This window comes from Monomorium pharaonis, chromosome 4 (assembly GCF_013373865.1).
Source record: "Monomorium pharaonis isolate MP-MQ-018 chromosome 4, ASM1337386v2, whole genome shotgun sequence".
NCBI classification, from domain to species: Eukaryota; Metazoa; Arthropoda; class Insecta; order Hymenoptera; family Formicidae; genus Monomorium; species Monomorium pharaonis.
This window is the reverse complement of record NC_050470.1, coordinates 5,260,131-5,275,436: the sequence shown is the minus strand read 5'-3', so window position 1 is coordinate 5,275,436 and position 15,306 is coordinate 5,260,131. Positions and strand designations below refer to the sequence as shown.

The 15,306-nt window shown below is 24.7% G+C and overlaps 1 protein-coding gene across 5 annotated transcripts; it reads right to left on the bottom strand.

The window, feature by feature from the left end:
* Positions 1 to 1,340: 1,340 nt before the first annotated feature.
* LOC105836992 (histidine decarboxylase) lies at positions 1,341 to 14,152 on the bottom strand. 5 transcript variants are annotated; one of them, XM_028189397.2, is made up of 16 exons: positions 13,971 to 14,152; positions 10,511 to 10,543; positions 8,761 to 9,047; positions 8,090 to 8,344; positions 7,237 to 7,380; positions 6,061 to 6,127; positions 5,763 to 5,925; positions 5,008 to 5,078; positions 4,719 to 4,738; positions 4,409 to 4,507; positions 4,011 to 4,231; positions 3,681 to 3,790; positions 2,435 to 2,605; positions 2,300 to 2,376; positions 2,051 to 2,174; positions 1,654 to 1,982 (listed from the first exon to the last, which is right to left on the bottom strand). In XM_028189397.2, exons 2-16 carry the CDS (start codon positions 10,536 to 10,538, stop codon positions 1,654 to 1,656), a joined length of 2,166 nt encoding a protein of 721 aa, XP_028045198.2. In that variant the 5' UTR covers positions 10,539 to 10,543; positions 13,971 to 14,152. The 5 variants fall into 5 exon arrangements, with proteins under 5 accessions (XP_028045199.2, XP_028045198.2, XP_012536885.2 ...); XM_012681431.3 differs by having other exon boundaries at positions 13,997 to 14,152; XM_012681432.3 differs by lacking the exon at positions 13,971 to 14,152 and adding an exon at positions 10,948 to 11,255.
* Positions 14,153 to 15,306: the final 1,154 nt, after the last annotated feature.

Genomic DNA, 15,306 nt, shown 5'->3' with positions numbered 1-15,306 from the left:
ATTGAAAGTATATTTTTATTAAGTGTAATATTAGTATTATATTACACATGCACATTCGCTTATTTATCAACTTTTGGAAATAATTTTTATACATATAAATAATAATTACAATACTATATTGCTGAATGCCAATTTAGATTTTATCTACTTCAAAATAATTTTAAAACGACATATTATTATCCAATTTTAGAGAATATGTTTTAACATAAAGCATTAAATTAAGATAACTAGAATATTAAATTAATTTTTTAAATGTAAATTATACATTAATTTGTATAAATTTCACGAATTAATGTTAATCTTTTACACAAGATTATACGTTGTATTTATAATCATAAATTTTACAAGATTTAAATTTATTGTTGTTGAAATTTATTAATTTATGTTGGTGAAAAACCAACAAATGTAAAATTTATTATTTTCAATATTTTAATATTGTTATAACTTTGTCAACAATAATTATTATATAACAATAATTATTAACAAGTAATAATCACAATTTGGTAAAGTGCAAAATTAAAGATTTAAACAAAAGTAAATAACATAAATTTTCTGATTTGTACAAAAATTATAAATAAATAAGTGTTACAAAAATTTTACAGTTTCTGTAAATATTTTATCATTATTGTTAGCTTTTGAATTTAGCAGTACTTAAAATTATGCGTACAAGAATAAGATTGCGGTTATTTTATCTTTTATAATAGAGTTAAGAAAATGAAGAAATATGTAGAAGGAAGTATAAAAATTTTATATATTATAAGAAGATAACTTAGGTATTTACAGATAAAATCTATCTGGTTTGATTATTTATTTTTAAAGATTTAACAATACAGATCTCTATAAAAAAATAATTTTATTATTTACAGAATACATAACATATGTATTCTATGGATAATATAATTATATAATATATATTATTTTCATATATTTTAATATATTTTTAAGATTTTTAAAACAAGATAGAATGGATTATGTGTGTAGGATTTAATTAATACGTTATTAAGTATTTTGTCACATTGTGCATTTATTTAATTTCATACGTTTGTTACGTACAAAATATTGCACTCTACACCTCTGTTTTAACAATTACTACAATTCTTCTAACAATATAAACTATATAAATATTAAAAATAAAGCAACTAATTAATTATTTTTTATATGCCAATTATTTTTTAATATTTCTATTTTGTTATAAGATATCAATAATTTAATTTATATATAAATGTAATTATTCTAAAAGAAATTGAATATTTTAAAGTCACAATAAATATATTAATTAATAATTTTTTAACAATTTTAATAAAGAGTATATGCACTCTCTCTCTCGCTCTCTCTCTCTCTCTCTCTCTCTCTCTCTCTCTCTCTCTCTCTCTCTCTCTCTCTCTCTCTCTCTCTCTCTCTTTCTTTTACTTGTACAAAAGTATAGAATTAATTCTCTACAATAATTTTCTATTATTTTGATTGTTTTAATGTTCCCAATTTTATAAATTTATTTAGCAAAATGGCGCAATTTATGTACTTAATATTTGACTTAACATGCTAAAATAATATATTGTGAAAATAATTTTAAATTGACAAATTTGCAAAAATATAACAATATTTGAGTGCGTACGCTCTTCAACGTATGAAGAATAAATAATATTTTAAAACTAATTACTGACGTTTAGAGAAGTGACCACATTTTTTGCATAATTCTTCCTTATCATCATTTTTTTCGTTTGCTTTCATTGATTTCTCTCTCAAAACTCGAACAGGCGCCAAATCACCTGTATATGGACGATGTCCAATAGCAGCAATAGTTTCACTTCTAGGAAAACCTACACCAGCCGAAGCAATAGTCACCGTGTTATTCTCAGCACCAACGTTGACGAATGAACCATTTGCCACTGTATAATCCAAGTCACTTTTTGAGACGGATGATTCTTTCTTAATTGTTTCGGAATTATCAGAGTCTTCCAAATTTTTATAAACAATTGATTTATCTGTAAAAACCATAGACCTTGTAATTGTATTCTTTAATTTGTTATTTATTAAAGTAATAAAAGCATACCATTATCGGATTCATCCATAGTATTTATGTCAGATACTGATTCACATAATCCAGTGTCTTCATCCTCTTTCATTAATGGTAACTCGGAAGGAGAATCCGAGAGTGGACGGCTGCAAGCATACCCCTAAGAAACAATATTATTATTAGATATAATTACATTATATTTCGTGTCAAAATCAAAGATATCAAAATATATAAAAATAAAAATTATTGGTTTTAAACACATTTTTAACATAGTTTTAAACACACCTGAACTAGATCCATACGAGAGTCTAGTGAAAATTGCTTGCCTGACATTAATATTCCGCGAATGCGACGACGTATAGCTAAAATAAGATATTAGTTATATTTAAAATAAATATAATCACGTATTATATTAAGTACCTGGACTGTCTCTCGTCTCAAGATGAATTTTCCCAAAAGTTTTCATGCATTCTTCAAATACATCGGCTGTGTCATATATAGCGGCAAAACTACCGTTTACAATTTTTGGAGACATTGGTGAATTGGCTAATAATAAGCTTGATCCAAAATTTTCATTCTTCTGTCGCGTGTCTGTAAAGTATCAAAATTAATTACATTTTTCTCATCACAATATTGAATATTACAAATTAATAAATAAGTTGTCAATATATTTAAAGCTAATTCCGTTACACAAAAATTATATATGACTCACCTTTGAGAAGTATAATGTGTACGGAGTAAATCAAGTGCTCATAGTTAAACGAAAAAATAAAGAATCATTGAGTAATAAAATTATTTACTTAACATTAATATCATTTTTATCACTCAACAAAACAAAGCAATAAACACAAATTAATAATTAAACTTTAAAAAATATTATTTAAAAATAAAACTTAATATAAATAAAAATTAACATTTAACATTATTTAGAATACTTTTAAACATAAATATTAGTTTTAAGTATTAATTTTAAATTTAAAAATTTAAAAAAATTAATTAGACTTGTATAAAATTGAAATTTTATAAGTCTAATTAGTATATTACATGTATATAGTATATTACATGTATATAATAAAAAATGTATTAATTTGAGTTTATTACAATAATACAAAAAATAAAATTCTTTATATATTATATAATTAATATTATATGATTAATATTGTGTGAGTCTTATTAATTAATAAAAAACACAATTACTGTATAAGACAAAAATATTGTGTGTTTCAAATTAAATATATATACACTGTATGTACATTATAAAAGATTTTGCACACATTATTTATATATATTTCAAACGTCACAAAATATGGTAAATTGAAATTCTTTTCCACATAAATAGAATATATACTTACATATATACGTGTATATATATAAATATATACATATATATATATATAAAGTTACAGTAAATAGATTATCAATTTTTCATTTATATAAAAGATAATTTCAATTCATCATCGTTTCCATAATGTGGTGAAACGTATCTGTAAAAAGGTGTAAAATCTTTTGGACGTACATATCTTCTGTTCATTGTTTATGTGAATCATATATCTTTAATTTTATGCAAGTTTTTGTTTAAAAAAAAATAACTTTAAACTATTTTTATTATGAGTCATTATTATCCATTAAGCTGCTCAAAGCTGTCTTAGTTCCGGCTCGTTATTACCTGCGAGAGGAACTCTAGCTCGTATAGGCGCTCGGGTAGAATCACTCAAGATTTCATTAGCGGTGCTTCGTATTTCTGCCCAATCCCTTAGAATATCTGCATTCGTCGTGCTGAAAATATCAGGTTTTATTTATAAAACTGAAAAATTCTGATAAAAACTGATAAAAATATTAAGTGTATTAAAATGATTGGTATGGCAAAAATAAGACCATCTCTTTTTGCTAATCTCTTCTACTCATAGCAAAAAAATAGCAAAGTTAGATAAATTATTATAATTCTTAGTTTAATATAATTAAGTAAATATTGAAAAATAAATATAATAATACATACTTTGTTGAGGTAACTGTAAATCTAATAACATATTTTCCGTGTAAGGCGGCTGGTACGCAATGCAATCGACCCCGCGAATTAAGCTTCTTTAACAAACGTTCTGTCAAAGTATTCTCCCCACAAAGACGAAAGACCACCATGCCGAGATGTCTCGGAGCAGGAATTTCAAAACGAGTATCGGCCAAGACTAAAGCTTCAAACTTCTGTGCTAACCTCACACCCTATAAATATGTATAAATTTCAAAATTATCATTACATATTTGATCCATATATAACCAAAAAAGACACTAGTCAAATTTACAATATTTTTATCACTAAATATTTTTTATTAGATTTAACTTTTTAATTAAAAAATACATACACATTTATTTTCTGTTATTATTTATTTTATAATATACCTCTCGTATATGTTTTTGTAAGCCAGTAATTCCATAATTCCTGATAACGAACCATAGTTTTAGAGCCCGAAATCTTTTGGACAAAGGAATCTGCCAATGCTAAAGTTAAAATTGAAAACGTATATGTTTATTATTATTATTATTATTATTAAAGCTATAAATATATAATTTTTTTAATGTAACAATATTACAAAATTTATTATACTTATAAGGTCAAATTTTTTTACAAATGATTATAATTTTTTTATTTTGTATATTATATCATTAAGAAACATTAAGAAATGATAATAAACCATTTAGTATTACTGACCATATAGTCAATCGCAAGACCTGTTAAAAAGGTTTAACGTTATTATAATAAAAAATTATATTTTTTTTATTTAGAAATGTTGTATTTCACAGATTAGATATAAAAATGTAGAGTTTATGTAATTAAATTTTTAAGAATTTATGAACAACGATTAAATAAACCCAAAAATTTAAAACATAAATTTTACGATACAGTTAATTAAATTTCTTTAATGGTAAATTTGTACATAAAAAAAACTTAAATTTTCTAACAGCTAATTACCAAAAAATATATAGAATTATAAAATTACCTGAATTTTCATGCTTCAAATATAACGGATCAACATTAAATGTTCTATGTAATGCTTGACTGTTCTTTACCCTAAAACAAGAATCAACGCGCTTTTTAGTACTCGTTATATAACAAATAAAGTTTTTTCAAGAGATATTATTATTTTGCAATTGCGTTACATATTTCGCAACTTTTATTATTTATCATAGTTTTAGTTATTTAATCGAATAAGATATGCTTTATACAATTTCCACTTTTTAATTAAATAAATGTCCATAAATAAAAAAGTATATACATATATTAATATATTTTATAACGTAAAATATATGTTACAATATATTATAAATCAATTATTTTATACTATCAACTTTAAATGAAATTGAAATAACATTCCGAAAGATGTGAACTAGGTTCGATCGTTGAAGCAGCCTTGAAAGGAAATTGCGGAAGGAACAGAAAAAGATGACTGTACCTCTGCAATCCAACTAATAAAACGAAAATCGAGAAACGATTCATAATCTTACAAGGCACATGACTTACTTTCTTGAAATTAAAATTACGCGCAAAAAATTTTAATTTATACATTTTATATTAAAGAATTGCTAATTTTTTAAGTACAATTATTTTAATCAAATGTATATTTATTTGCAAATATTATGCAAATATACAAATTATTACTGTTGCGATTTAAAAAACTATGAATTCTTCCTTAAAATTGTTAACTTTTAGTTATTAATTTGAATTTTGGTAATAATTAAATAATTTTAATCATACCACATAGCCGTACAATCGAAGTGAACCATAAGCCATTTGCTTGGATTAAAAGCAATAGAATCCGTGAGCTCTATTCCTTGAAGCCAACCGCGAAATTCCGGACATACAAATGCGCTACCAGCGTAAGCCGCATCGATATGTAACCATAAACCATTTTGTTGACCTATAATAATATAAAAAATTTAAATTGTTATGTTTTAAAACAGATACAAGAAAACAATCCAGCGATAAAGTTTGAAATTGAAAAGTATATATTAATATAATTTTATTGCACTTAAAGTAATTTTATAACACTTACATATGGGTCCAATTTCCTTCAGGTTATCGAAAGAACATGCACCCGTAGTGCCTAGGGTTGCGCATACCTGACAGATATAACAGTCTTATGTATATGTATTATGGTGTAAAGAATAGAATTTCTTAAATAATTAGCAAATTAAAAATCTTATAGCTTTTAATACTATACTAAAAAAAATTATTTTTTATTTCAAAAATTACAACTTTTAAATATATTTCTTATCCTATTTTCTTTATACATTGAAGTAAAATTTAAACTGTTACAATATCTAAGAATAAAAAATATTTATTAAAAAATTTCAAATTATACCGTTGACTTTATTTATTAGAAAATTAATTAAGTTAGTATTAAAGTTTAAGTAAGTTTGAATAAAATTTTTAATTTTACTTATACGCATGAGTTCTTGTTAAATAAAAACGTTTGCATTACAAAGCATACATTAGCAAAATAAATTAAGTACTGAAAAAATTAATTTTTAATGCAGCATCTGTATTATAGAAAACGTATAATTGGCAAAATAAATCCTGAGAATATTACATTGTAAAAAAATCTCGGTTATAAATATTTTTTATTGCGAACAGACTTGCACGAGTCAAATCAGGCTATAGGTAGCTCCTATGGGGCCAACTAGCGCAATGGCAATCCGGCTTTGTACGCTGGACCTTGCGCGTTCATTACTACTTGTAGGGAATACGTCTATAATTGGCGCACCAACCCGTCCATACGTATACTTAGACTACTCGCTACTTTTACAAACTAGTTGTCTCAATATTTTTATTATATCTACTGTATTATTTTTTGCTATAACTTACAACAACGAAGTATTAGAACAAATTTTTAAAAAGAGAATGATATAAGAAAATAAGCAATAAAAGAAAGACTTTGATAGAGTAATTTTTCTTACAAAAATAATAAATTATATAATGAAAGTAATAATATTATTATTTTCTTTTATTATTTTAGTATTTTTAAATATATAGTTGTTATTATTACAATATGTATAATTACAATATTCAAATATAGGCATAAATTATAAGCAAAATAAAAACTCAATGACATTAAATGTTTTCTAAGAAGAAGCAGATGCAAATATAAGTCTATACAATTCAAGGTATAATAGAATATTCAGATTATATTTACGAGAAATATACAACAATATACAACAAAAGAACTTACGAAGAAAGGAAGCAGACCCTCAGCTCGATCGCGCGTTAGTGCCTCAAGTAAGGCATCTCCTCTCATGCTTAACTCATTATCAGATTCAATATATCGCATTTGAACTAGTCCTATAAGTCCGGCTTTTTCCACACTTGAATGTGCCTATGGCAAATACAAATATAAATTAATATATTAATAAATACAATATATATAAAAATCTTTAAATTTGCAGATTTTAATAAATTAATATAACAAATAATTAATATAATCAATAATTTTGAAGATGTTAATTTAAAAGTATTAGATTTTGAAAAACAGCATCTCAAAAAAAAAACAAATTCTGATATTTATTTTATTGTTTTCTAAAAAGTTTGTTTATAAAAAAACTAATATCTTTGGTATATTTTAAAATTTTAATAGCTCTATTATAATATATATATAAATTTATTTTTTAATATGTTACAAAATAAAATTGCAGAACGTGTAAACACTTTCTAATTATTTTCATGTTTATTCAAAATGTCTACAATAAGAATTGTATTTCATGAAAAATATTTCAATTTATTTTAATACAGATATTCCAGTACAGAAATACACATCTCCATTTATCCATGTAATGTGTCTAAGTGCATTTTAAAAAGCTCTCAAAGGAACGTTGAAAGCTTGAAATTTTTATTTGCCGCAATACGCAGTATTTAACGTTCTCACTCTTATTAGCATTTATTATTTCAGCTCGCTACTTTTGCAATTGCTCCCAATGGTCGCGCAAACATACTTTTAAATAAAACGTTATGAGAATTTTCACTCTTATTTCAGCATCTAGATTTATTTCTAAGCTTCTTACTTCCAACAAAAAATTTTAGTTACAAACCTGATCTGAACAGTATGCAACTAGTCGTGAATTGATCTCTGTTGCCAAACGGTCAGGATCATTTTCCTGCACGTCTCTAATAGCTCTGGTTCTAGCTGCAAGCAAACACACCAATGTAGCTTCTGATGCTGTCGTTTGTATGACACCACCGCCGGAGCCTCCCGGTCGATGCAGAAAATCTTCGGGTAGACCGATCATTTTGCCTAACCAATTCATAACTATTGTTTCTAACTCGGTACACGCTGGACTAGAAGCCTATATAAAAACAATTGTGTTAAGGTTAAAATCGTATAGTATTAAGACAACTGATTATTTTGATAAAATGTTTAGAGAGATTGAAAGATAAAAATAATTTTAATATTAATTTTTATATTATACTTGTTTATTATGTAAATAACTAAAACACATTAATCTATGTTATATTAAAAGAAATTTTAATATCGCAAAAGACATGGATTTCATAAATTATAACATGTATATATTATAAATTATAGGATATAATTGCTGTATAAAATGTTATTTAAATAAAAAGAGTTAATAAGAAATCTTTAATTTCAAACATACAAATTGCAATAAATTTATTTGCAAAATGACAAACAATATTATTTAATATTAAACATCTTCGAAAATATTAAATATTGTTAAAAATAAATGCGTAAAATTGCGCTTACCCACGTGAAACCCAGACAGTTTATTGCGTCGGCCAGCATGTCGCCCAGCAGACTGGCGGGTGAATTCAGAGCCGGAAAGTAGGCGTGCATATACGGACTCTGCCAATGCGTCACACCCGGCATGATGCATTTCTCAACGTCGGCGAATATATCCTCCCAGGACTCGCCGTCCACTGGGGCCGATGGGGGCAGGATATTTCTCAAGTATCCCGGCGAGACCGCTGGATATACTCGCCGAGAACGTATGTCTCCCAGATAATCAGCAATGTAATCCACCATTTCCTTTCCTTCGCAATTTTCAAATATTTATAATTATTCTACTAGACTATTATGTACAACGTTTAACGAGAATTGTTAGAATTGCAAGATCCATTCTCTCACAAATTCTGCATCTCAATTTACGAAGTAAACAAGTTTTTTTTACACAATTTACAAAGTAAAAAAGTTTTTTACATATTTACAAAAATGTTTTTTTTTTTAATTAACTAATATGTAGAGTGTACATAACTATATATACATAAAATAAATATAAAGGTAGAAGATGGTTGAGATAGTATCACAAAAATAAATAAACGTAAATTTGATATTAAAATATAATAATTTAAAATAATTATTATATTTTACAACTTTAAAATAATTTTTCAAACAATTATAATAATTTTAGGAAAATAAACTAAAGTTTTTTTAATGTTTTTAGATTTCTTTTAATTTAATATTAATGTTTTATTGTAAATATTTTAAACCGGAAAGTGTTACAGACAAAGAATTTAAAAAGTGTTGAGAAACTAAAATTAAAAATCTTATTATAATAGTAAGTAAACTGTAGGAAATAAGTTTGCCAATCCTCTTCGTTTAAAATTTAACGTATTTGTCGTTATCCGCAACCAAAAGTCATCAAACAAGAACAAAAGATACTTTTGAGGATCGAGGAGCTATTCTGTGCTAAAGAAAAGACCCAATTTTTTAACAGATTAAGTACTTCTTCTTCATACATGTGAATTTCTTTGTTTGAAAAAACGTAATTACTCTTTCTGTTATATAATGTCCCAAATAGAAATTACATTCTGACAAATAAAAATACATAGCTTTCTAAAAATCTTCAATAATTAATTTTCTATCAAAATACTTTACAAGCATCTAAAAGTAAAATTAATTGGTTTTGTTTATTGTTATTGTTATTGGTAACAATAATAAATAATCCTGTATTTCAATATCAAGCGATTGTCAATTCTAATTTATCAAGACGAATAGACATGAAATCACAGGAGAAAAGCGAATTCAAACAAAGTCGTTCCAAAGCGAGAGAGTTAGGTCGTAAACGATATTGTATCGGAAACAATATCGTACCTGTAAAGTCTCTATCAATTCTACTGGTGATCTCTGTTTATCGACGCTGTTTCAGCGTCGTATAATCATTTCCCTGAAATGGCTTGATTTTTTCATTACGGCGTGTCACTTCAATTCAAATTTAAATTGAATAAATTTATTGACATATCGATAATATGTTGACAGTAATATAACGTACGTTGATTAAATTTTTCAGATTTAAAACTTTTGTAAAATATTAAATTATCCACACTAATTTTTATTTTATAAAATTTACATAAGAAATTTACAACACAAAGATATTTCACAAAATACAAATATAATGACTAATTCATGAACTCGAATTACAAGCCATTTCAATTTTTATTTAATTTTTATTATATTTGTATAAACATTATGTTATATGTTACATATATTTACTTACCATATCTACGATATTCTTCCAAATTCATTTTTTCTGTAACAGATAATATGATGTAACAGTTGTTAATTATTTAATATCTTTCATTATTTTTTTACATAAATTTTTTTAAATATTTAAAATTCTTAAAAAATTTTACAATATAGTGTTATAATTCAAAATTATTTTCTTTATTCAAGTAAAACACTAAAGAATTTTTTGTTAAAATTGATTGACATCGGTAATCGAATGCTGTGCAAACAAAAATTCTACTTTTCACTAAAATCATTAAATGTCATATATAATTGTTTTTACTATCTATACGTTGCTAGAGTTTGAAGAAAATGACATGTAACAAACAACAAGATTTCTATATAAAAATAAAAATAACTTATATTTAAAAATTATAATTTATAATAGCTTGAATAACTGTCCTTTGTAATTGTTTATATTGATCGTACTTTATCTGTAGCATGTGATAATTCCTTATTAATTTTTAAGTCACGAGAGGCACACTAATCTAAACTCGTTGCGTTCTTCAATTTAACACAAGTCTTGATGTTGCAAAATTGTAAAAATCCAGAAGCAAAATTGTGTAGAAGAACACTTTTTGAATTATTTTTGATAAAGACTCACGAAATTTATTTGAGATAAGATTTTGACACAGACAATGCCGAAGCGCGATTACAACACAACGAACGATGTTGACCTAATACAAAAATTCGCGATGCGAGTTCGTCGCTAATTTCTAAGGATTCATCATCGATCGCGTTGGCGTCATATAAGCCAAGCTTCTTACTACAGGCGATCCGTTAAGATTTCCGTTTGGTGACAGTTTTAGTCTTATTATATTTATATTAATTGCATCACGGAATAACATTATTTATTAAAAAATAATATAAAATACAAAGATAATAATGAGAATTATTTTAAAAATGATAATACTCTTTCTTGTAGAAAATTATTAAATTAATATATTCTATATATCATATTTTATATAATATTCTATATTCCATTTAATATTATCTCTATAACTAGATTCTATGTTTTTGACATTAAACATACAAAAATATACAATATTAGTATTTTTATTATCATATTAAAAAACTGTAAAAGAATTTGTTATTAAAAATTTTATATTTACAATTATATTGTGTTATTCTATAATGTCTTTTTTGTATTTTCTTGATAATACGCATAATAAAATATTTTTTATGAATATATCTCTATTCATATTAATATTTAATTGAAAAATAATTATTTGATAATAACGCGTTTTGAACATGTTAATAGAGTGTAAATCTGCTACAGTATTTAGTTTTATGTGACAGAGTAATCAATTTTAGATAAATACATAATAAAATACCAATTTTATCTTGTATAAAATAATGTAATAATAGCAAAAAAGTAATAAAAAATAAAATACTTTTACTTTAAAAATTATTATACAATTTACCACAATTTTTTAACATGTTATAATTGCTAAAATCGTCATACATCTAATATCATAAATATAGAATAATTCAGGGTATTCTCCCAGAAATAATGGAAAATTTAATATATAATTTTATTAAATAAAATTTTATGAAAACTAGGAATTGCATATTTCGACGAAAAGCATAGTTTCGACAAGATGATCTTAGCAGAGGTGGAAAGAATCACGAGCTGAGCATAAAATGGAAAATCGAACTGGTCGCAGAGAAGATCTAAAGCCAGAATGACGCCCGGTGATATTAAAAGCTCGTCCTTCCTCTGTTTCCGCTTCCGACTTTTGTAATTTCCCGTAGCTTTCACCGCTGCAGAGCGCTCTGTTGAGAGATTTATCCGCGACGCCGTCGGCCGATCGCGGATTCTTCATCAGTAATTCGTGATTCAACGAAGAAAATGCCAGTTAGGCATTTGATAGCAATGCGATAACGGCTACTATCAAAACGCTCTAACGATTATTAAGTGATCCAATACGCGTTTAAATCAAATCAAGTTTACATTAAATTTCATATATATAATGGAGTGTCTCAAAGTAAAATTAAAATCAAATTATGTCACCATATTATTACAAATAGAAACAAAAAGATGTTTTTTAATGTTAATCTGAAAAAACTTTATGAAGTCAGAGGAAAAATATAATAATAAATTCATTAATATAACAATGTTAGAATAAATTAATAATATTTTTCTTTGTAATTTAATTTACATCTATATATATATATATATATATATATACACACATATAATTATTATTTAAATTATTATTTAAAATTATTTAAAATTATTGGTATAATTTATATGAAATTTGAAATATTAGTATATAATACGTAAAATTTTTAAATATTAATTTCAAATAGTCGAATGAAAAGCACGCATATATTATTTATAGTTTATGCTTAGTTAGAATACAAATGTTGTAAAAGGAAAAGAGAAAGAGAGAATTGGGTATTCTACAAATATGCAACTTATTTTTTGTAAGGCTAAAAACAATTTTTTTACTCTATAATACATAGAGTTCAATACAGTTAAAACTTCTCTGTTTTTAATTAAACTAATATTGTTGTATAAAAATAAATGTAAAAAATAATACTGTTGATAAAAGTAAATATAAAATGATTGACAGAAAGTGTTAAAAATATACACATATGTGATATCTGTTTTAAATAATCATATTTGAATAATAATAAAAAAAACTTATTTACATGTATAATAATACATTTTTTCTATTGGGATGGTTACACATCATTTTTATCTCAACATCATTTATCAAAACAATCTTTCAGATTTCGCAATTAATTATCCAATTTTTATTCGGATATTAAATCATATTAAATCATATTACTGTTATAAATATCATGATAAATTGATTTTCTTTCACAAAAAACAAATTTGACAAATACTATGTATGCAAATTTATTTTATGTAAATACACATTCTAAATATGTTTTTTATTTAAACAATTATAATAATTATACATATAAAGATACTTATACTTTGTATCAATTTTAGATCACTTATTATTATATTATTTTATTTGAAACAAAAAATTTTTTAATATTATAGAAAAATAAATATTAAAAAATTTTTAGTTGTACACACAGAATTGAAATAGTTTGTTTTTATCTATTTTAAACATTACTTATTTTAAAAATTATATTTACGTTTACAATAGTACTAAAATTACAAATATAAAATACAATTAATTGTAAGACTAATTCTTTTTATTATTATTATTATTAGTTTTATATAAAGTTATCATAAATGTTTTTCAATTTAATTTTAAAATTGTGTATATGTGTATTTTATTTATATACATATTTCTTTTATATAAAAGATGTATACAGATTTTACGAATAAATTATTTTTATAATATTCATGATAATATTAAAATAAAAAATTTAAACATATTTGTAATATAATTATGACTATATTTAAAGCGTATATAACACTTTTATTTAAAAATTTTATCAATGAATTTTAATTTGACTTGTCTTACTTGTTAATTTGGCTTAGTCATCTAACCTGATCAGAAGTTCCACGTCAATCTGACGAATTGGGTTGAAGTTATGACTTGAAGCCGCACAATACGGAAAATATCGTCGTGGTCACCCGTCGGATGTTCGCTCCCCTTTTCGTCCTCGAGCAGGATATATCCGCGGCGGAAGCGAATCGGCAGAATGCGTGTCGTTCAACAAGTGGCTGCTTTTATATAGCTGCGAGCTCTGCGTACAATTCCTCTGATAGCGCAAGCGTAACGAGAAAGTCGGGGACGATGATGAGTTCTGTGACCACGATTTACTGCCCCAAGATACCACCCACTACAATAGAAATGAGTTTGCACAATCTTAACAAAATTCAACAAAAATAAGAAACTATATTTAATAACATATAGAAAATGTAAAAAATATTAAAAAAATTAAAATTTACTCTTAATTACTTTAGATCACAATAATCACAATTGATATTTATACATAAATTGTAAGCAAACGCACACGCAAATATTCGGTCCATATGATATTATTGAATTAAATTAGGAAGTGGTGAAAAGGGAAAGAGATTTCTCTCCCTTCAAAGAAGAAAATGCATAGAATATCTAAAATTAAAAAATAATTATGTATAAAAATAAGTAACTGTACACACACACACACACACACACACACACACACACACACACACACACACACACGCACACGCGCACACATACAATAAAGAGCATATGAAAGTAATTAAAAAATCCATTAAATAAACTAAAGTTTAATTTAGTATTAAGATTTATTTAAAATGATTAAAAAATTTGAATAATAAATTTAGTAAACAAATTGACGCAACAGTATATAATTAGCATAATTTGAATCTCACGTCATGAGATAAGAATTATTATAATATCATTCACATTAATTCAGTTTGACGATTCTATAAACAATTATCGATCAATGCAAGTTAATAATAAAATTAAAAATTAAAATGTTTCTTTTATTAAGAATTTTTCTATTATTGCTCCATTATCTTTTATATATCTATTTTTACTTTTACTTTCTCATATCAATGTATCTTTTAGATAAATTTTACTTATTTAGAATATTCAAAACCTGTAACAAACAAAATTTCTTATTTTATATAATATATCTGCTTTATAACATAACTGTAATAAGTGACGTTTGTACGTCATATAAAATTATTCTGTTTCTTTATTTAACTAAAATATAATTATTATTACATATTTAAAGTTAAAAAGTATTATAAATTTGATTTACAACAAAATATCTTTACTGTTAATAATATTTATTGTTACAAATTATTAATTAGAATGAAAAAGTAAATGTATATATGTA

Bases quoted from the DNA above. Each gene is read 5' to 3' on its own strand.
- LOC105836992 (XM_028189397.2), bottom strand. From the start codon at position 10,538: ATGAATTTGGAAGAATATCGTAGATATG. The intron at 8,345-8,760 runs GTAAGCGCAATT...GTTTTTATATAG, and splicing joins ACTGTCTGGGTTTCACGTGG to GCTTCTAGTCCAGCGTGTAC. The intron at 7,381-8,089 runs GTTTGTAACTAA...TATTTGCCATAG, and splicing joins TTGCATACTGTTCAGATCAG to GCACATTCAAGTGTGGAAAA.